General features: G+C 40.3%; 1 protein-coding gene across 3 annotated transcripts; it reads right to left on the bottom strand.

Annotated features, from left to right (window-relative positions):
* Positions 1-479: 479 nt before the first annotated feature.
* On the bottom strand, positions 480-12,641 carry chfr (checkpoint with forkhead and ring finger domains, E3 ubiquitin protein ligase). Of its 3 annotated transcripts, none has more exons than XM_068566521.1 (18): positions 12,540-12,641; positions 11,658-11,778; positions 10,842-10,941; positions 10,630-10,739; positions 10,492-10,551; positions 10,200-10,391; positions 9,281-9,364; positions 8,393-8,558; positions 8,107-8,261; positions 7,671-7,833; positions 6,993-7,183; positions 6,624-6,740; positions 5,083-5,166; positions 4,660-4,730; positions 4,293-4,380; positions 4,097-4,204; positions 3,886-3,958; positions 480-3,698 (listed from the first exon to the last, which is right to left on the bottom strand). In XM_068566521.1, exons 2-18 carry the CDS (start codon positions 11,761-11,763, stop codon positions 3,656-3,658), a joined length of 1,911 nt encoding a protein of 636 aa, XP_068422622.1. In that variant the 5' UTR covers positions 11,764-11,778; positions 12,540-12,641; the 3' UTR covers positions 480-3,655. The 3 variants fall into 3 exon arrangements, with proteins under 3 accessions (XP_068422622.1, XP_068422623.1, XP_068422624.1); XM_068566522.1 differs by lacking the exon at positions 12,540-12,641 and adding an exon at positions 12,463-12,539; XM_068566523.1 differs by lacking the exon at positions 12,540-12,641 and adding an exon at positions 11,924-12,047.
* Positions 12,642-24,003: the final 11,362 nt, after the last annotated feature.

Raw genomic sequence — 24,003 nt, 5'->3', positions numbered from 1 at the left:
TACACAATTAGGAAGATGAACCTCGAACAAAGTCAAACCAAAATTAGAATCAGATGTCGTGATCGGGTGCCGCCTTTTTTTTTAAATGACTTTTGTGAAATACTCAACATTTTATACGAACATTTTTTTTTACATAGTATATTTCGGCTTTTTCATTACTTTTTACAACTATGGCTATTTTTGAACCAGTTTAGCAGATGAAAACATCTGGAGATAATTAAAAAATGTTGAGTTTGCAGTAATCTAACCATTGTACTTTGCTTTGCAGGTTATTGTGGTGATCTTTATAATCTTGTTCAAGATAGGTGACTTCAGAGTTTGTTGTGTTCGACAGAAAGAAAGCTTAGGGTTATATATTGCTGAATATTTAGTGTTGATGAAGCCTTACCCTCTCGTGAAGTTTCAAAATGAGAGTTTTCCATGATAGACTTAGACGAGACAAACAAAACATTTAAGAAAACCTTTTTATTTCTCTGTAGGTTCCTTTTTTCATAATGTCAGACAAAACAATTTTAACCAGTGATTGGCAAAAACTTGCACTTTGAGTGGATGTACAATTACTGTGCGCAATTCCCTGGGAGGATTCCCCTGCAGTCAGTTATTTGCAGGGCTTTCGCACGGTACTGGATCAATTTACAGAATGTTGACCTCATTAGTCATTTGGACACATAAACATGGGAAAATAGTGTTGAAAAAAAGAGCAATAAACTGGATTATGATTCTGACAATACTAAAGTATCCCTTTAAACTTGATTTAAGGCAAATACAGAAACTTTCCACCATTAGTGGATAAAAAATTAAAGCAACCTTCTAGTGTCAAAGGCATACATAGAGAAATACACAGAAGCTAAAAAAAAATCCAAGGTCAGTAAGACACTTTTTTAAGGGGAGGTACTGGCAAAAAGCAAGTCAGTTTCTACAGACCTATACATCCAGATTTTAATCTAATCAGCAAATCCAATCTGTATGCATTTAAAAATATTGTATCGTCGCTAATACAACAAAGGGTAAAGATACATTATCAAACTCATACATATCTCTTAAACACAATTCCTCACAAAGGTTTTGAATGTGCCTAGTGCTCCTCTATAGCAACTGAAACTAGAACTCAAATATCTAGACTAACTGTTCAAATAGTGCATTGCATACAACGGTTACAGGCATCATCAGGAAGGACTTCCATCCCTCACACTGAGATGTGTGCCCAGCTTTGAACTGACGTGAATGTGACTGATGCTGTTCAGTCTCACGTCTTTCTGGGAGTTTTGATGAGGTAGAATGAAACCTGCCTCTTCCATACTGCGGAGCAGCCTGGTCCAGACTTTTGCACAAAAAGTGAGTAAATATCTGTATACAACATGCCCTCCCACGCCCCACCCGAGGGAGGTTGCAGAGCACTCCTCCAAAACCTCTTTATTACCAATTCCTGACGGGAGCGGCTTGGGACTGTTGTTGGCTTAGGGTGCCTAGATCTCCGGTGGGGAATAATTAAAACCCAGCCACTCTGTCGGGGGATCGACGGGGCTTGTGCTGAGGGCCTGAGCCTCTAAGGAATGCCAGTGTGGACTCAATATGACGGAGGGGTAGAAAATAGGAAAATAAAGGGGTAGGAAAATAAAAAGACACACTTTAACCACCTTGCTAACACCACAAATGAACTTGCAGAGGAAAGTGCACATTCAAAAATCCATTTTCCCACAGACACTGAATGAAATTATGAGTAACTACATTCTAAAAAAACAACAACCCACAAATTGTATCCAGAGTTACATGATTAGTATTACTAATACTGTATAACCAAAAATGCACACTTGTATTAAACTATCAAGGATGTCCTTTATATGTTTTCAAATATTTGTCATACATTGCATTTTTCTTTCTGATGATGGACATCCAATTTTGGAATTTATTACAGCTTATGAACACACACATTATGAACCAGAGGATGACATCCCACCCACTGGATGAAAACGCTTCAAGAATGAAGACTTAAAATACTCGTGTGTTTGTGTGACAAGCTATGTGCAGATAATACACATGTGCCACGTATTCATCTAAACCAACTGATGGCCTAAGCTCAAGGTGGCTTTTAACATTTTAAAGTCACCCATTCTTCACAATAGTGATCCTGCAAAAAAATCTTCATATTTTAATACAGTAAAACCAATGTCTTTAAGGCTGATCTGTCAATTTCTTTTCTTTACAGTGCACATCAATATGAGCTGTGCATGTTTGCATGATGGGGACTTACTGACACTTGGATTATGATAGTCATAAATGAGAAGTCCTCAGATACAACATGACTGTTAAGTGACATGTTGACACTGAATTGTCTAACCACCAAAAGACAGTTAAGCTGCAATCAAAACAACAAAACAGCAGCTTTGTACCTGAGGAACCAGAGCAAATCCAACCAAACAGAAACCTTTATCGAAATCCTGGCAAGGTAAGCGGGAACATCTGTAATTGAAACACAAATGACTACAGAACACAGTGCTGCGGTTGTGTGGGCACGACTTTCTAAACTGTTGATTCTGCAATAGTGCATATTCTTTAAAAGTTTACATCTGGAAACTCTACAGGCTACTAAAAATCCACTTCTGTATATTTAACCATTAATGGTTGCCTGAAGTGTAACCTAATTTTTCCTCTCAAGACTTTCATCACAGCTCAGCCCTTACTGTAAGGTTCAGAGAAAGCTTCCCTTCTACAACTGAATCACCTTGGAGATGATTATCCAGAGAAAAGCATACAACAGAGGCCCCCATGCCTTTGGACAGGGTCACAACACGTTGATCTCCTTCACAATCCTCTACAAATATCACATGGGATTATTAATCTACCCTTGTATGTATGCAGGGTTTTTGCCCTGGTCTAGGAACACAGCAATGCTTTGGCAAAACAAGAAAGGTCCCTCAGAGGTGAGACTTTTACACTTTATAATGTAGTCCAAAGGTTGGAGACAGAGTGCGTCTCGGCCCGAAACTGTAGCACTAGAATCACTATTACTGTCATTCAACATGATGTAGGAAGCCCTGAATTCTTAACTCAACATATAATATGACTGTTAATAAATCACAATTAAAAAAGGCTACACAAGGTGATTAAAGCCTCAATTACTAAGTCTGTCTGTGACAAAATACAAAACTCTCACCAACATGTGCAAGTGTACATACATGGCCTTAATCCATACAGATTGCCTCACTCGCTCTTAATCTGATTTTTTTTTTGTCATATAGGCTCGGAGGACCTATCAGGAAGTATTTTTGACAAACAACTCATGAATTGCTCTAAAATTTGCTTTGTTTACCAGGTAAACGAGACAAATGCACGATCCACTGACAAATGCATCTTATTTTACATGGTGGCTCGTGACAAATGCGCTTACTGACAGTTTAAATCAGTTTAAACCTTTAGTAAACACTGAACTTTTAGGCTATTGTGCAGAGCATTATTTCACACAGCCCTTGTGTCAAGTAGGACTGGTCACTATTGTAAATGGATAATGATTGTAATTTTTGCATTAAGTTATTGCATAACATCTGGAAGGTCTTTAGCTACAATGGACACAACAAAATTTAACAAGATTGTGTCTTAGAGATGCTCAGTTATCTTCATTTGACACTTAGGTGAAGACACAAACCACTCTGCTCCTTCAGCTCTTGAAACGCGTCTGCTCACATATGTGGTTGAATTTCCTGAAAGAGATGAGTCAAGGTTATCATACAAGTCTTCAAACAGCAGATATGAGGGTCTAGGACCCTGTCTATACGAGGACTCCCTCTTGTGGTAAAATAACTGAACAACATGCACAGGGCTATATATTCCGTATAACTCCTGACTCTAAATGTGTTTATGTGGTTATTTGTATGTAAAACAACTTACATTGCATGATGCGCCTTCACCTGCGTACGACAGTTGCGCCCCCAGTAACAATCAGGACGAGATGTTACAGCAGCTGAAGAAAGAACATCAAATAAATTCATAACATGGGTAGAACATGAGTGCCTAGGATAAGGGAAATATTTTCCTAAAAACAACAATTTGAATATAAAAGTCTGAAATGGCATCCCAAAATTATTTTGGTCCATCTGACCTGGCAGTTCAGGCAAAGGGATGTTCTTTCTGTACTCGTAGGCCAACTCCTTGAAAGCTCGCAGGCCGCAGCAGAAGCACAGGATGGCATTGGGAGAGATACGCCAATCTGACAGAGACGGAGTCAAATATATTACTTTCTCTTTACATGACAGTGTGGACTTCTAAGTGCCATGGGTTTGGACCTGAAGAATCACCTGACAGATAGTAGTTTCCCTGCTGGAAGGCCTGCAAAGACACCTGGCGCAGATCTCTCCACGACTTCCCTCTGGAAGAAAGATAGTTCTGGTGGAAGGATGGAAACACACAAGCAACAGCATCTTAACCAGGAATGTATAGCAGTCAGGTGCAAACATGTTTTCAAGAAACTGATGTTCTCTGCATGGGTTGTAAGTGGAGTCTACTGTTTTCTGGTATAAGCTTCAGCTAATAACGTTTTTTTTTAAATAATCTGGAGATCTTACTTATGACACAGATCCAAAGAGTAGCGTTTTAGAGCATCATGAATGTAAATACTACACGTAATGCAATTTAATATACACACAAATACAATTAATATCTTACCTGGAGAATCTCTGACTCATAGTTATTGTTGTTCAGCACACCATCCAGGCATTTATCTGTCAGATTGAGGTCTGGGGAAAAAAAGGAAAACATTTAGCAAAAAGCTTAAAATAGCAGTACAAATACATCTAAGAAGCTGCAGATCCTTTTAAAAGTTTGGCCTTGTCGGCCAATAAAAGTTTGGTTCAGTATAGTCAGAAAGCTGAATGGTGTTTCATACAATTAGGTGTGGATAAAGCCATTTTTACAAAAATAAAATAAAAAAATGGTTTGTACATGGAGAACAAACCACGGTTCGACCAGACCTGCAACTGAAGAATTTAAAGCCCCCCCCAAAAAAATTCCCTTACTGGCCAAAGCCACCCAGCAATAAGCCCACCAGTGGAGGTCGCCCTAGGCTGATTTTCTGAAACGGATACATACCACTAAATTGAGCAAGACAGCCTTGACAGCCAATCCTCTGGCAACCCCAGTACATATGACAGAAGGGTCGCTGGCACAGCACACCTGTCAACACACAGCACATGATGCATGCAGCACAAGGTGTATAAGGGGGTTTGTACGACAATCCATACACGTGAATGCCTGGCAAAGTTACTCAAGTGAAGGAACTCCAGAGGGTACGTGAGATTTGTAAATATTTTTATAAATATTCAATAACATATAAGTTCATAAACAGAATTGTATATACATTCTAATAATGGAGAAAAGCCAGGATTTGGGGTGATGATTGTCTGTTAAAACCAGTGAGCATGAGCTCGACAATGAGAATGACTAAACAACGGTTTGTTCTGAATTTGACTAATTGTGACTGATTGAAAAGAAGTGTTCATTTCAGAATCATTGACAAATTGAATTGTTTTCCAAGTCTCAAACCTGCATAATGCACCATGATTTTCATGTCATATTATCTTAAACATGCATATGCGTTCCTGCGCTGACCCGCCCTCCACGCTGCTCATCACTTAGCTGCCCCTAACAGAGGAGGAATAAAACATACCGAGCGGCTACTTGACTGCCGTGGGCACACAGCCGCCTCCCCCTCTCTCTAGTGCTGCATGCTTGAGCTGACTTGGCGAGTTTGCTCGTTCTGGGAGTGTCCGCCTGGGTTAATTCCCCAAAGTCAAAACCTGCAAATATGATTCTCCTACGCAAAACGCCACCTTGATGTGGTGGAGGCAGTGGTGGGCCGTCAGGGCCTGCTAAGCCTCCTCTGCTGGCCTAAACAGAATCACAAAGTTATAGCTATTTCATTGTTTTTCACAAATACACTACATGTATGGCAAGTATTTTTTCCCTACTAGCTTATTTTCTCATTGCACAGGTCCTGTCTTGTGTGTTTATCAGCTCCAGGCCTGCGGCACGGCACAGCTTGACAACTGGTTCAGCAGATTTCTTATCCAATCAGATTTAATCTGTTTCTCTATGGTAGAAAAGTGGGTTAAACTACGTGGCGACGGCCTGCTAGGGGTGATTCGTCACAGAGAAAAAAGGATCCTCAGCAGCAGCACCCTGAATCTGCACACTCTAGTCAAGTTAGTTGCGATCCGCCATTTAAACTTGAAGAAGCAGCAGCAGCAGCAGCAGCAGCTGCAGACTTTTCCTGTGGACATTGTATAACACTTGGACCTGCTGTCCTCACTACCCCGTGGCACATCTCACCCTGCTTGGCCACCCGAGGTGTGACGGAAAGCAGGTCTGCACTAGCTGAGGCACTGAATGCGCAGGTAGAAAATCCACGGCCCACCACTGGGTGGAATAGTTTGAGTGGCTCAGTGATCTGAGGGGAGAGCCCAGACTAAGAGCAAATAAAAAAATAGTAATAATAAAGTTTTCAAAAAAATGTTTACAAAAAGTGTACAGAGGTCCTTTAATGTTATTTTATGTAATGTTATTATTTTTATCTGATAAATACATATAATAAATAAATGGTTGTTTCAGTGCAAAGAACATTGAGTTCTCACATTGTTGAGCAATAACCAGCTCACTGTTGGGCTCGGCCCGTCTGTCTGGCATTGGCTGGAGGCAGCAGGTGCAGATGAGATGGCGGTCCTGAGGAAGGCAGCGGTACTCCTGAGAAGCTGCGAACAGGACAGGAGCAGAAAAAGGTTTTCGACGGGAGCCAAGACCTGAAGATGTGACTGGAAGGCAAGAGGATTTTCTGTTGTGCTAAAATGGGTTTTCAGATGCGTTTATCAATTACAGAAAACTCTGTAAGTCTTGCGTATAGCTTTTGGTGTTGGGATTATAAAAATTGTACCCTGCAATTTGCCATTGAGTGACAAGTTAGACTTGTCACTCACGCAACTGATCTTCCTATCTATTATAAACACCTGAGGGGATGGCAGAGGATGTTGAAGGCTGCTCCCCTGTGTGCGTTGCGGACCCCTCCGCGGTTGCTGGAGGAAGTATAGGCGGTAGGGCTGGCAGACGAGGAAGCCAGGAGTTGGAACCTGTAGGAAACAGCATCTGACTGACCTCCCTCTTGTAGCCAGGACATTGCCGGCACATCACCACAGGCTGACTGGGGACAAAAGAAAAACATCCTATGGAGAAGTTCTTTACTACTCTCATGACATGGAGTAAACGACTATTATTCCCTTCATATAGATTTGTAATCATTGCCTATGCAATGGGGTTGAATATATATCTAATATTTCTCACCTTTTAAGGGAAAAATATTTGTTGACAACCTATTTTATCATGTTTTACATAACTTTTATAACAAAATAAAAAGTTAACCATTTATTTGACTAAATAAGAAATTACATTATCTGCCACTTCAGCGTCTTCTCTAAAAGGACAAAAAGTAGACTAAAAAGTATCTGACAAAAACTAGACTCGAAGGTCTTTACCTTTGTGCCTAAACTAAGAACAATCTAATGACTAACATTTGAATAAAGATAATATACATTTTTGTCAAATAAGTCAGACTAAGATTTAAAACAAAATCAAAGTCAAGTGCCAAAACTAACACTAGTTTCCTACAAATACAAACACTCAGACCGTACCCAATGTCTGAGGAGTCACTGTCATTGTCAGAATTGCCAAACAGGTAATCTGAACTGCCCTCCTCATCTGAGAAACAGCGCTCAATTTTTGGCTGCAACATGTCCTGAGTTATCTTGTTACGGCTCTTCATGCTCTTCAGGTCCTCATCACTGCGACACTTTTCTGTGGGACAGACACACAAATACAAAGTCATTGTCTAATACCATTTGGGAAATTAATCAAATTATGCAGGTCTTGCATCCAAGCCATTTCTTCCATCTTGTTTACATCTCCATAAGCATTGGTGAAAAACAAAAACCTCAGCTGACAATTTTCAAATGCTTGTTATGAAAGGCTACTTTTACATCCACTTACAAACTTTTCAATTGAAGACAATCACTGGCATTTTGGTGTGATAATTAAACCGCTGTTAAAATGCTCTTTATCTGTGCAAACCTGGGTGCTGGATGAGGTAGGCCTCTACCAGGTTGTTGAGGATGTGGTTCTTACGAATCTTCTCCACAGGGCAGCGGCACGTGGGGCAAAGAGAAGAGCGCTCCATCCAGCCTGAGTAGCAGGCAGCACAGAAGACATGCATGCAAGGCTGCAAGCTAAAGCAAAAACAAGAGACTTAGAATTTAACAAACCTTTCCCATTTTGTAACATGCTGCAAGTCTGCAAAGTAGGGTTTAAGACCCACCCTCTGTTATCTGTAAAGATGGAAAGGTCCTTGAATTCTTACCTGACACAGTCATACAGCAGGTCTTGACAAATAACACATGTCAGGCTCTCCTCCATCTTGTCCGTTTTAGTCACTTCCACAGGTAGTTTAGACAAAAGACCTCCTTTAGTTGAACAGACCATTTCTGTGCTGGAGGTTTGTGGCAAGTCCAAATCATAAGCTTTACCTGTAAACACAATAACAGGTATATCAGTTCTACATTTAGACCGAGTTGTGTGGTTTGGCTGTGCTTGAGGATGAAACAAAAGTAAGTAAAGCTCTGCTGAGAAATAAAGTGCTCCATTGTATTTGTGAGGTCTTGGGCACACGAACTGTGTGGGCATCTCAAGCACACCCGCTATTTTGGTTCATGTACGTACAGCAGTGAAAAGTGACAAAGTGCTTAAAGGAATTTAAAGAGTGTGCTGATTAAAACATACATACAGTCTCAGCCAGTCACATCACTAGTCTCAAAGTTCGGAATCATCTAAATTTAACCACATTAAATTACATGTTATGTTGCAGATGTAATCGCATCTACTAGCTGGGGGAGTCATTTAATTAACATAGTTAATTTGCATTTTAAGAATTATTTTGTAATTTCTGTGCATATGCTCCAAGTATTTAGTTTACTAAATACTTTACCACATTAAATCCTTAATGTGGTTGCTGGATAACGCTAGAAACAGATGTGGTTCTGAGATGTTTATTATAAGTGAAAGGTCTACCCAAAATAGCATTAACTCGCTTGCCGCTGCTTAACTTAGCACTGTACACTCCCTACAGTCACAATTTCAAGATCAGGAAATGATCAGAGCGCTGCTTATACTAGTCGCTTCAAAAATAGGGCCCAAAATCGAATGTTTAGCATCAAGGAAAACCAGGTAAATCTCAAATAAAAGACCTTACTGTCATCAGTTTTTCTCTTCTTGCTTTCTGGCTCCATGTTGTCTATGTCTTTTTCCTGTGCTGGGGCAGCATCTTTAGCCTGGTCTGATAATAAGGAGAAAAGAAGACTTGGATCAAATAATGCTTCCATTACTTCAAACGGCTTTTTCTGCTGTGATCAGACACTGGAAGAATCCCATTTAGACATGGGGTTGCTTCACAACCAACTCCATCTAATAAGTACATTGGCCCCCGAGACAAGTTGCCTGTGACTGATCTTAGTTCAATGAAACATTCGTCATTTTGCGGGTAATTAGCCAGAGAAGCATGCCCCAATGTCACGTAAATCATTAAAATCAACCTTCTGAGTTTTTAAAGGTTGAAGAGTGGATGAAAATGGCTCAGTCAGGTAGACTTGTAAAAGAAAAAGAAAGTAGCCGTATAAAGCAAATGAGAAGAGACTTGCTGAGAGGTGTGATAATCCACTGAGTCTGAGTTTAAGTTAGTTTAAAGTTCAGTATTGATCAGTTGCAATCAATCGACTAACATCAGCAGGTCTGTTGACATCAATGACTGTGATCTGAGGTTTAACTCAGAAGAAAAGTCCCAGCTCTGGCTGCTCCTCCAACACCCATCACACACAAACAATACAGGGTGGTTAATGTTACTAAAGTTATTTTCTTATCATTTCAAATACTATGCAATATCATGATATTATTTTCAGGCTACATCAAGCACTCTTTGTACTGTTGTTACTATAGTAGTGCCTTTGAAGGAATAGTTTATCATTTTGGTAAATATGCTTGTGCGCTTTCTTTACGGAAGACCAACAACAGTGACATCTGTCCGTTAAATATGAAGCTACAATGATGCGGACTTTATTTCCAGAGGGAATGTTGATAATCAGGCCTCTTCAGTGGTGTGATAGCAGATAACCTACCAGAAGGAGGACAGGCTGTGGTTGCCACGGGACCAGAAGTGGTCGGGCTGCCGATACAGAAGTGGGACGTGGAGGTCGAGGGCTGAGGATCCTCCACAGTTGGATCACGAGAAGCCTTTGTGAGCATTACAGGCTCCACAGAGAGCAACATCTCTGAAGGTGGAACAGGACTGTGGGCTGACCCATCCATGTCTGAAGTTTAGATACAGGATGGGTGTAAGTAACTCAAAGCTGTGGAATAAAAGTTGTTACATTCAACAAAAGAGTTGTGGGGAATCACCTGGCTACTTACCATAACTATGTTCTGAATTTGAATGCTCCATTTGGATTGAGTGGTAAACGTAGGCAATGTCTACAGGGTGACAAGAGAATATGTTATCTGTCTTATAAATTCACATAAACATTATTGGTGAACAAATTAACAACTCACTTTGTTCTGGTTCACTTTTTCTGTAGACAAAGTAGATGACATCGCCGTTCTGTAGCGTGTGAGTTTGTCGCTTGACCAGTTTGGACATGTTGATCACTGTACCATTAGTGCTACAGAACATACAGACAAACATGCAATTGGACATGTCACTATACAATGTAAAAGTTTCGTGCGTTTCTGAAATATGGTTGGATTAGTTTAATTTCTGGTACCTTGTGTCTTCAAGCCACACCCGCCCTGAGCTTTCATCTTGCACAATCTTGCAGTGCTCTCCCGAGACCAGTTTGTTGGCTGGGAAGGACAGATAACATCCTGGCAGCAAAATAATAAAACACCACGATGAAAACATAGAGTAGACATGATACCGATTACTTTGGCTTTCCAAGATAGAATCTACTTAATGAACGTCTAAGCCTTTTAGTGCCCCTTTTGGGGGGGATTTATTCCCCCCACCCCCTCCTCCTCCAACTATCCAGCCATTCTTGTTTACATGCTAATATAGTGTTACATCTTTAGCCTATATATTAAAATAAAAAGGATGAAAATTCAAACTAATTCCATTGAGATTCACCTGAAAACTGTTTTTTTTTTAAACCTTTTATTTCCCAGACATATGCGGACCAATTAAGGCCAGTCGCTCTGCATTGCAAAAAAGTAGACACCAAAAGCTCTCAACAACAAAGAGACATAAGGGGGAAATATAGGCCTAACCGTTTAAGCAAAAGCCCATACACACAAAAAAAACTACTTAATATTCTGCAGACATGTGCTCAATGGAGGCCTTTTGTTATCATCACAAGGGGCTGTCTAAGTTTGGTGCACTAAAGAAGGCTTTGTGTTTAAGGGGGAGGTTTTAAGGGCTCCAGACACTGACAGCAAAGTCTATGCTGCAGACAGGACTGTCTTTTGTGAATACACAACCCCACTTTTGTAGCACCTAAAATATTCTACAAGTTTTAAGACATACAATTTAAGGTGAAGACGTTGTTGCCCATTCCATAATACGTTTCATATAGAAATTAACCAACCTTTTTTCCTGCCAACGGTGCATTCCCTGTTGAAAAGCAGGATAGTTTCACTGGAGTCCACTTTGACGAGCTTTCCCCATGGTCGGCCTCTTTGATAACAGTCCATCTTCAAATATTTTCTCTACAAGAAACAAAGAGAAAACAAGTCAGGCTCGTTGCGACAAATAGAAAGTGAAATTACCCATCAGTGTGTCGTTTTTGTGGAGGCTATGTCGGTGAAATCAAAACCTGCTGAGACATTTGATGAAGAAAGTAAATCTACTTACTTAAAGAACCAAAAGTCGTGTTTGTTGCCAAATGGATTTAGAATTTCAGATTACAATTAAGGTCAAACGTATGAAGGGTTTAGCTAGTTTTTACGTCCACAAAGTTAGTGAAAGTCGAGGCTCTATATTTTATTTTTAATCCACTGCTCTGGATATATAAGTTTTATGCATGCCGAATTCACAAGTGAAGTTAATCGATTCATTAAACATTTATAACAACGTTGGGCTGAATCAAACTTGCAAAATAAACAAGGCTTAATTAAAACTAAAATAGTTGTTCTTTCAGTTCTGCTACGTCTGCTAACGAGACCTAAGCAAGCTAACTAGTTAACCTAGACGTCCTAGTTGCTTACTAGGTCAGATATCAAGCAATATTAGTCGGAAGTTACTTCAATCGTCAGCTATAAATTTCGCTAAATGTTTCACGAGCCACCTGCTGTGGGATTTCCGCACACCTAATTTTAACACACACAACTTCGGTCAATAATAACACTGAGCTAACGCGATTGCTAACATTAGCAGCCAAGCGCACAGTGTACCCAGGATAAGCACCGGGAGCCCTCACAGCAACAACAGGAAAGGCCAGTAACGTCACACTTGTCTCATGTCACTTTACCGTTAAACGCGCAGTTTGCTGTCCCGGCAGTTCGGTGTAAAACAGCTTCTTCTCTTCATATTCCAGCTAGATACAAGATGCACTTCCTGTCAAGCTCCGGGCTGACGTTATGCCGTCATCAGCTGATGGAGGCGGGGCTTGGTGCGCTCAGAACTGAACACACTGGGACGTATTGGACCACATGCTGAACTTCATGAAAACACACATACGCCCGAAACATAGACCTACATTGGTTGGTTCAAGTGCACGTGCAACTTGCTGTTATTGCATCCAGTGGTGAAGGAAGTATTCAGATCCTATTACTTTAATATAAGTACTAATAATACACATAAAAAAAACACACGCTACCTGCACTGAAAAATGTTACTTCAAGGAGAAGGATGTAAGTATAATAATACGTTTTAAGTATTAGAAATAAAACTACTAATTATAGAAAAATGCCTTATGCAACTGTCAATATTACTAGTATTAAGTATAACATCATCATGTTACATTATCATGTCTATATCATTAGATTAGTTTTACTCATACATTGATATAAAAGCAACATTTTAGTTAGTTAATTAATGTGCTGATTATATTCTCCATTAATGACTTGCCAATACATCTTCTGTCAATAGATGTAAGTGGCCTGAAAGGAAGAGACTCAAGAAATGTACAAGCATATCAAACTTCTACTTAAGTATGGTACTTGAGTAATGTACTTAGTTACACTCCACCACTGATTGTATTACCAAAAAAGTTAGTGCTTGAAAATAAAGAAAGTGTTTGGAAAATAATTCATTTACCATTTCCATAACCATTTAAAATGAGGTAGTATTTTAGTAATTTAGTACATGCTCATAGTGTGAGTGACATTCCAGGTTTTTGTGGTTACACTTGCACTTCCCTATGTGAATTACCTTATAAAAATATGAAAATATGATTTAATAAACATAATTTTGCCTTATCTTTTGATGCATTTGAACTTTAAAACATATTAGACTAATAAGGGCATTATTCTCTCCTGCAACTATTTACCAAAGCCTTGCCTCTACTTAGGTTTGGTCTGAATTCAAAGAAGTGATGAGAAGGTGTTGAGGCTGAACTTTAGTCTTTGGCAAACCTTTGTCTCGATAAAGGTATCAAACAAATACATAAAATGTAAATGTAGTTCTACCGCTAATTTGAGGAAATTGAGGAGGAAATAAGTATATATTTTTCAATGTATGTGTCAATTATAAAATAAAACTGACACAAACTTGGAAAATGTATACTTATTATAAAAAGTTAAATATATAAAGTATTTCATAATTACTTTTAATATTTAAGAATAAACACATTAGCTCGTAAGTAAATGGGGAGGTTGGAAGTAGAGACATATGAGAGAAGTAACGGTGTGGGTGGTTGTGGTTGGGAATGAGAGGGAGGGAGGGGTGGGGAGTAGGGTCTCATGACATTGCCTCTCCTGGGGGATGCTTCGGTTTAGTAATTTGGTCATGTTTGCCACCACCACACCAGTTGTCCCATGGGACAACAACCCCCATGAGGTCAAAACAGTTTGCTCTCTCTTTTGCACATGGGAGTGACAATCTCTGCAAGTTACAGCCAAAACTCAGGTACATCTTCCTTCATGTACTCTGCAACCTCAAGGACTTCCTGAAGACCCGTCAGGTGTACTGCAGAGTGTGCAGCATCCCTGCCACAGTCGGTTGTGGAGCAACAGGATAAGGCAATCTGGGGAAAAGCTGCTGCTTGAGCGTTGCATCCACAGGATTTCTCAAGTATTTCTGAAGTTCAGCATAGTGGGGAAGGTGCCATCCCACTGTGTTCAGCACTTCCACCTGAACACAACTAAACCAAAAGAGTATAATTTACATCCATTTAATAATTTAATTAATTAGTAATCATTCTAAGGATGAATGTGAATTAGAAAAATGCAGCCAATTTATATCAAGACAGGTGAAAATAATTCCCATCAATGTATTGCTATGTCTGAACTATAATGAGGAAATTGTCAATAATGCATTAGTTGCTGTTCCTCCGTACTATAAATATCGTCGGATCATCACATCAGTGACTGATAAAGAAAACACAATTGACTTTTCATAATCACGACAAAGAAAAATCTGGCAACAGCATGCTTTGAGAGAGAAATGTTGCTTGAGCACGGCGGGACAGACTGCAGGCTTTTATCATACAGCATCCATTCAGTGTCCCTGGATGTCACTTGAGTCCATTTGTAGCTCTTTATATGGTCATTTCCAGAAAATCAATCTGTATTAGATTACGAGTATTCACACACCATTTAAATCATATTCACAATCGTAATGTAACAGCTCATGTAAATCAAGGGTCAATATCCAAGGAAAGTACAGTTTTGAGGTCTTTGGACTTATTAGTATTTTTCATTTGATGCTATTTGTATGATACTCAATTACACTTTTTTATTCCATGATATTTATCTTGCAGATGTTGTTAATTATATAGTTCTGTATCAGTGTACAGCACATCAAGAAAAATCAAATCTTTTTAGGCTGTGAACTAAAAAACTGTGTGTAGTTGGGACCCCATGTAGAATTTCAGTTGTAAGCACTTTTGCCAAAAACTTATTTCCATTTGAAACTTGTCAGGTTTAATATGAGCTGTTTCAGACTGGAAAAGGTCAAGTTGCAGACAAAGAATTGTGTGTTATGCTGGTGTACCAACATAAGTGTACCATTATCTTTTGTACTACTCCCACCAAAGTCTCTCCAGGTAAAAGGATTGGTATAGACTTAACTGTTGAATTCAACTTAACTTAACTTGTCATCTAATTCAATATTTGTTTAGATATTCTAAGTGTGTGTAGTGTGAAGGGACTTCATCTTACAGTGTATTTAATTATGAAACTCTGTTTTGTAAACTGATAAAAAATGAGACTTGCAATATTGTACATGGATTATTTTTTTGTCATTTTAAAATACCAACTTAGTTTCTAACCTATCTTTATATACATTGTTTTACGTCATACTTATTCATATATAAACATATATTTAAATCCATATGTTTATAGCAACAATGTATCAATTGGTAATTGAAAAGAAAAGACTGTTAGTGATCAACATACGGATGATTACCACATGAATCTTCAGCTACCATTAGCATTGCAAAGCTTAGTGAGTTTCAACCCATTGTTTAACTGTTCAGCCCAAAACTTTACTATTTTGGTTCACCTTCACCAATAGTGGAGCTTTATATTTCTTTCAGGATTCGGTCAAGATCAAAAACAGAACTAAAAGAGATGAATATTGATTTTACCATAACCAGGTGAACATAAACACGACTCCAAATGAATGATAATGTTGTTCTGTAACTATATAAATATATAAGCAACTGTTCACTAACAAGCTCCCTATATTAACCTAAAAAGAGATGACATATCAGTGTTGTGTGCACAACCCCTGCATCCAAACTCTTTCTATTTCATGTGAGCTGTTTTCCCCATGTCCATATATATAGTGGATGACTGACAATTTTCATACAGGATTTTATAGTCCAGTCGCAAGTGAGTTGATCTTTCTTCGTTTAAGATAGACCAACATGTCTCTCTAATAGAAATAGCAAGTGAGTCCTTAATGGAGGACTAATCCGTGTAAACCCCCATCTATTCCCTGACAGTGCATTATTAATGGGCAGTGTGGAGCCTGGTGAATACAGGGGCCTCTCCCTACTAATGTGTTCATTCCTCATTGTTAGATGTCTGGTGAGGAGAACACAAACACAAGCTGCCTTCTCGCAGACTCACACCTACAGATGGACATGCACGCAGACACGTTTGCCTGCACACAAAGGTGTGCCATCCACGCAGAATATATTCTTACGGGGAATTATTAGATCTTTAGTTGGCATTAAATGTTGAATTCAGAATCCTCTCCAGATCCTCTGATAAGGTCACAACGGCAAATTGAATGGAGGGTATTGAATCCCACAGACACGCTGTCAATCAGAGTTTCCTAATTGGATCAAAGATTACTCGTGGCAGCTGTATAAAACATCAAACAAGTAATTAAATGAAATAATGAGAAAATAAACCTTAATGTTGTCAAGTGGGAATGCAGGCAAGCTGAGGAACGTGATTCCGCTGTGCTCTCTGAAATTATCTCTCTCCGGCTCGGGCTAATTGCTGGAGGATGTCCTCCTAACTGAGTGTGAAAAGCTGTGTCTAATTACGGCAACATTAATCAGGCATTAGCATGTTATCACAAGGTTAACTTATCAGGAGGGGCCCAGAAGCAGCTGGAGGTGCCATTTACCCATGCTGCACTGGGCCAACTGAGCCACAAGGGGTAGTGCTTGTTCTTCCTATGAATCATTACTCAACCCCCATGAAGCCCAGAGCTGAAAATTAAAGGCAACCATGTTGGATTGCACTGTGTGGGTATTGTGGTTTAGAGATTCCTCATTGTGGAATAGTATTGTCCAGAATCAATATCAGCTATTTCCTGCTCATTGTGGCGCTGAAATGAAAACATTTATCCTCAGGGGATTAAACATTTTAGGTCATAATTTGTTAACATCTTCCTTTGCATGGACACACCAGATGGGAGATCTTTACTGTAAACTGTCTAAGGAATTACATGGACTGAAAGAATCTGCTAAATCAATGTCAAGCAATTGTGTGCTTGGTGGAGCAGTTAAGTGTAAATCTAATGAAGCCGGTGGATGCATCATCCTATAGTTTGCCCCACTACACAGATAAAACATGAACCATCACTAATTGTCAGGAAATATTAAATGTAAACTATTTGCCACTGTCGTAACAAGAAGTATGTGGGCACACACACACACACACACACACACACACACACATATATATATATATATATATATATATATATATATATATATATGTATATATATATATATATATATATATATATATATATATATATATATAAATATGCATTAATAAGAATTTACATTGTGTAGTTCGCTCTGTTTATCAAAAGAAACTGTACAAGATGCAATAGCACAGAGGTGTATGTGCAATCTTGAAACATTGCATGCCAAATGACCTGCATGTGTATAGATTAAAGGTCATTTCTGGCAGCAGTTTGGTCCTGTGCCCTGACTTCATTACCAGCCGCTCCAGAGTAGTCTCATCAGGATTCCAGCAGGGCAGAGAAACTGTACCTCCAGCAGCTCTGCCAAAGGCGTTCATTTGTCAGAGAGGCATGGAGATCACAGGCCGACAAATCTCCCACGTCTCCCAGACTGTCAAGCTCTTTGCCTGCATATCAAAGACAAAAGAACAGAGCCAGGGAGCAAGCGAGCAGAGCAGCCATTCTGTGTAGAGATGGTCCGCCGTTTTCACCCCCCCTTCCTACCCCCGAGCGTGCCCTTTGAAAACGCCGATTAGCCTGGATGAGAGAGATTACAAGCAAATAAAATTACATTCATTGTGATATTTGATTTCATAATAGACCCAGAATTATAATTACACCGCACTCAGACTTTTCATTTAAAAACCGTTCGCCGACAACAAAGAATCAGAGATGGGAATGAGCAGGTTGTGCATCGAGTGAGTGAGTGCACATTATCAGGCCTGTTTCACGAGAAGTAACAATAATGGGAGAAGAATGGAGGCACTAATAAGAATGTAATCAGGTGAGAGAGCAGGATTTAATGATATGGAACTCAGGGCTTTATTTTCATCTGTCAGTCATTTGGTGCAACACCAGGAGAGCATGCTGGGAATAAAATGCCTGTTTTAATATTCCTTCCGGAAGCTGCAATATGGAAACAGATTTGATTGTTTAAAGGTCCACTTTTTTTTTTTTACCAACACATGGGTTATATTACTCATCAGAAATCAGTTGCAACCTGTCTGAGTGTCAGGGTTGCACCGAAAGCACAACGGTGTATTACAGGAGGAATGTGGGCATATGCTGTCTGGCTTAAACCAACATGCAGAAGGTAAGAGATAAGAGACATTCTTGGGCAGCACAGAAACGAGGCATGAGAAGGGCCAGCTTGATAGCGGTACTTGTTGTTCTGATGTGTTAAATAGCTGGCCTTCAACACCCCAATCAATCGCTGAGTGAGCCACTGTGTAGCCAAGGGTTGTGTGTGATAGCCAGATGGCTGAAGTCAATGGAGCTCTGCCTGGTCTCTTGTGTCACAAAGGAATGGTCATGAATCTGGCCACGTAGACTGGACCAAATATATGAAATATTGCAGGCTGACGGTTTCCCTAGGTGGGTAAGCTCCAAAAGATGTTGTTTCAGAAGATATTGCTGATTGAGGCTCTGTGCTAATCAACAACAGAATCAGAATCAACTTTATTGACCATGTGTGTGTACACATACATGAAATTTGACTCCAGTTACACTTTGCTCTCTTTGTGCCTATGTAATTATTATATACAAATAAACAAGATAAACATTAAAAAAAAGACTTTAAAGACAACTGAGTCAGATGAAAAGTCATCCTCAAAATATCAAACAACATCGTTGGCCTTGGGAGGCTATCATGCACATTTTTGTTTTGGCTTGCACAACTGGTTTGTCTGATGTGATATGTGTTACTGTAGATCCCACTGCGTGTAATGATGCCTTTAACCATTGGGGGTTTGCTACTCCTGCCATTTGACACAGAGAAGCGGGAGGCAGCCAACATGCTAATGTGCTCTACAAGAACGTCTGTGGGACAAGACAAACATTTTGAACGTGCTCCAAGACCTCCAGAGGCCTGTGTTGACTAATCTGCAAACAATCCGCACTGCAAGCCCCATTGCAAGTGGAAGAACAAGCCCTTTAAGCTCTGACATTAACGAACACGGCGAGATAAGATGGGGTTTGTCATCTTGGTGCATGAAGCTCCTGCCTAGATTGGAGATAAGACCCCTTCAAAGCATGTTTGCTGCCAGACAAATTTCCAAAGAAGCGAGGGAGGCAGGCAAAGCAAGGTCTGGAATGCTGAGAAGCCCTGTCGAAGCCAGTCGCAAGGAGAATATGGTCCCTCTGCCCTTTTCCACTTTATTCTGATCGCCTCCGGTATTTCTGTGAGAGAGGGTTATAACTTGTTGATGAGATGAATGCAGACTTTAGGCAAAGCTTTGCATACCTTTTGCTGTTGAAAGAACCAATACGAATTCAATATGAATCAAGGGAACAGCCACATACAAGGATGTCAAGTGCCTTCATTCAGTGTCAAACTGAATGAAGTGTAATTTCATAAAATAACTGCAGAGGAAGTGTAAACGAGCATTATTTAGATTTTTGCATTGTTCGCATACTCAGAGGGGGACTTACTTTCACAATGTCTGTCTTTTGTAGTAGTGCCCCAATAGTATGGTTCAGATTAACATTGTATGAAAGTAAAAGTCGGTATAACATTATTGCTGACCATATGTATTTAAGCAGCGTTTTTCTTTTTTTTTTAATTAATGGGTTCTTAAGGGTCTTTAGATATAATGTATGTTTATTATTCCCATAATCACTTAATATACAAAGAAATTATTTGGGTATTATGAAATCTGAAACAACAAACTATTTCAAATGTATTATTATTCGTATTATTCCTTCACTTTCCACTTCCAAATTGTAGCTGGTGGTCCGAAATTGAATCACAGTCATAAGCATGCTTTGCCTGTTCAAGAGCTGTTCCTGTTTAGTATTATGCGTTCTGTGGTGGAATATGATCTGACTGCAGGGAACATTAGCATCTGAAGTTATAGGGGCGTATCCAGTACATTTTGAGTAAAGAGTTCTAATACTAAAAGCAACTGTATCTGTTAACTAACGCCAACCAAACCTGAGGCTAACCCTATTAACAAGCCAAAACCATAGTTCATTTAGTCTGTAATTTATTAAATCAAACCAAACATAAATCCGCCCATTACTCATAGCTGAATACAGATGCAGTGCTGTTGCCGGTTTAGAGTACTGGTGGTCTTATTCCATCCTGAGCTCTGGCTCAAAGGCAACCCTGACAGTTTAATATTTAAGCTCTGTGTTTTCAGGAGAGGTTTAGAATAGTTTTATGTGGAAGTCTATGATGTTTTATTTTTGAATATGTTATTAATTTATAGGCTGTAAAAACAACCTTTTTGTCAGTTTCATAATTTCATATTGGAAAGGAAATCCTCACACATGGATGCCAATAACTAGGTGTTGCGTCTCTGCCATCGTCAAACAGAGTAAATGCTTCTGAAAATGCCCACACCACCAGAGGGGATGGACTACATTGTAATTCTCATTCTGCGGCTTCGAGAAACTTCCGCCTTCCCGGATGCCAAGCGGCTCTCAGGCGATCCCAGTGATGAGCCAAGGAACGCTCTGCTAACTGAGCTCTGGAGAAATACGGTCACGGCAAGATCCATATTCAAATAAACTTCACTCTTGGCCTGCGCACACAAGCCATGTTGTCACCAGCTGGCAGCGCCTCTCACCGCCCCTTCAAATACTGAGCCACTTTTGATTAACGTCTCTACGGCTAATCATGTGCGTTGGCTGTGCCAAATTGGACGAGCTACGTATGGCCTCCATTTGCCTTGAAATCTCGTTTTTTTTTTTTTTTTTTACTCATTTGAAGCATTTCAGAGCCTCCCTTTACACCACCCACCCCTCCCTTAAGTCTTCTCTTGTCTAGTGCCCATACATAGAACAGAGAGGGTTGTGTGGCGGCACCGTGCCATCCTGTGAGTCCCTGAATGAGAGGACTATCTCTGCCAGATGCACCCAGCTGCATAAATGTTATTCATTTTTTATGGTTTGTGTACATAATATGGCCGGTGTGGGAGATTGTGAGGTTCCACTAAAGGCTGGAAAAATCCTCAAAATTGAATCAAAGTGGAAAACTTATTTTGGCTGGGGGTGACTGGTCTGGACCTCATTCTTTTCCATCTCCCTTAATTCTCTTCTACTCCTCCCTGCTTCACATACTCTCTAAGGTTCATGTGTGTGATTTATAGTATATGCTTCCTCCAAAACTGCATTGGCTGCTCTCCTTGTACAGCCATATTGGTGGTAGTGGTGTGCGACAGCCGGAATATTTGTCATAGGACCAGAGGTGCAAAGACATTAGACAGCACTTTGTCACCAGGGTCTGGAATTCACACCATTTGGCTGTTTCCAAGTCAGCTCCTTAACCGCTGACTGGCCTGGTTTCTGTCAGCTGCCGCTCTGTTGACATTGAGGGCTAAAAAAAGATGGCAACATGGAAGGATGTATGCTACTAGCCTTTTTAGGTGGTCAAAACAACATGCAGTCTACAAAGAGCGCTGCGGCAGGGATCCACAGTCAAAGCCCTTGACTCAGTGCTCTCTTCTTCAGTTCACAGTTCAGATTTAGTTTAGTGGTTTAGAATGGCTCTCGTCAAGGTTTTATAACCCCTGCAGAGAGATGGGCTTGAACTCTGAGCAGAGCCCCCCGTCTCCCAAATCACCAGGCCCAGTGGAGGCCTAAGCAATCCAAATTTGATCGTGGCAGGGGCCTCCCGTCTCATTACCAATCTCCATTTCAAAACAGCCTTCAAATGGGAACTAATGCATTAGCTCTCGCTGGGGGAAAAGTCTAGGGAGCCACGACATAGCAGCTCAAAAGCGCTTTCATAGATGTTTTATCAGTGGGGGGAAGAGTGAGCAAGAGAGAAAAGGAGCTTGGGCTGAACCATTCATTTGTTGCCCATCTTATTAGCTTGGCACTGTGTTATTAGCTGCCATTGTGCTCTATAAAAGCCCCTTAGGCCTGTTCCACTGTTCGCTGAATCTGGGGTGAGCTCTGTGCCAAGCACTTTTTGGAGGTATTTGAGACCATGAAAATTCAATCCTAAACCCTCAGCATTGAGGTTTTTCACAGATAAATGAAGAGGATTAGTGGAACAATAAAACAATGTCTTACCTCAGATACCACCGTATCCTATTAATTGGGATTATAGTGGAAAAATGTGTAAAAAAAATCCTCAATCTTGTACCACAGTCGCATTTTTGACATGCTGTTAAGCAAAGCCCTGCCATAGTAACAATGTTCCATCAAACAGGAAATATGTTACAAATTATATAAAAATGTGTTACAAATCAGTAGAAATAGAAAATCATAAACAAGCTGCAAGAAAAGAAAGAAAAAAGCCTGCACATGTGAAGAATAGCTTTGGAAAAGAGCTGACAATTGCAGAAGCTGTAATAACCTACCTTGGGTTGGATATGCTAGGCAATGTGTCAATTGATTCCCATCTGATGATGGACTGTCTGTTGAAATAAATTGACCTTGCCAGACGATGAGTGAAATTGATGGAGCTTTTCATCTCCGGAGGGCCGTTCCACACTCAGCCGTAAAATGGATAGAGCATAGGACAGAGTGATTGAGTCGGGGGAAAATTTAAGGTGTGTGTTTTTCTTCTTCCAAAGCTTGCTTGGTAAATAATAGTTACAGGAAAAATCACTACGCTGTAACAAGTACAGGGGTTAAGTACCTGTGGTTGACTAGATGATTAGGACTAAAAGCACATAGTGCTAAAGTGAAGCTGGCCACTGACAGATGCTACCCATCAGAGAATATGTGGCTCAATTACCAGGAGCCCAAATTGAAAGTGATAGTGATTTAAGTCTTCCCAATACGCCAGCCTCATCCTGGCAAACAGCCTTTTCAAGGGGCCCTTTAAAAAAAAAAGAATCTGCCGGAGTGTGTGAGACACAGGAGCGCCATTGATTTTCAATAACATCCCCTAATGACCTGGCCACAGTTTGATCCACGCTGTCATTATGGGCTGATACCATGGGACAGGATTGGTGTGTCTCACAGCACACAGCAGCGAGATGAGTAGTCGAGGCATTATCACGATGAATTGGCCGTCTCTGGACAGGCGGCGAGCACAGCCGAGGTCTTGTCAATAACGGGACGGGGCGCCTCACGGCTCCCTGCGCGGCCTACTCCAGAGCGCTTTCCGGCCTTATTAGAAAAGCAGATGAGTAGTGTGCACGAGGAGCGGGGGGTGGGGTGTGCTGTATGAGGAGAGAGAGGAGCCTCTCCTCCACCATCCGATAGCCTGCCTCCCAGGCATTGCTCCTCTTAATGAGTCCAGACCGCGCATCAATATGCGGCTGGGCTGCCAGTCAATACCGGTTACCTGCAACACAAACACTCAAAACCTGCTTTTATACAAAATCAATGTCCTATTAGTCCCTCCCTGTATTGCCTCGGCCCAATCTCATCGATCTCCTCCAAAGAGCTCTGCAGCCCATGTATGACAGATTATGGTCAAATGATCTCATGGCATAGGCTACTCTGTCCACCAAGTCTGATGCCTTTACGATGACAAATTGATAGCTTGATATCAGATAAGCAAATACTCTAAATGCTGAAAACTGAGGCTCAAGCATTATTGGCAAAACTATCAACCCAACATCAACATTCCACTCAGTAAGTTTGGCTTACAGACAAATTCAGTACTTACACTCAGCCCTGACAATAGGTGTCATGATGAAAGACAAGCAACAAATGTA

This window comes from Clinocottus analis, unplaced genomic scaffold, assembly GCF_023055335.1.
Source record: "Clinocottus analis isolate CAN_PGR_092001 unplaced genomic scaffold, fCliAna1.0.p SCAF_7, whole genome shotgun sequence".
Taxonomy (NCBI): domain Eukaryota; kingdom Metazoa; phylum Chordata; class Actinopteri; order Perciformes; family Cottidae; genus Clinocottus; species Clinocottus analis.
This window is presented reverse-complemented; position numbering and strand designations above follow the sequence as displayed.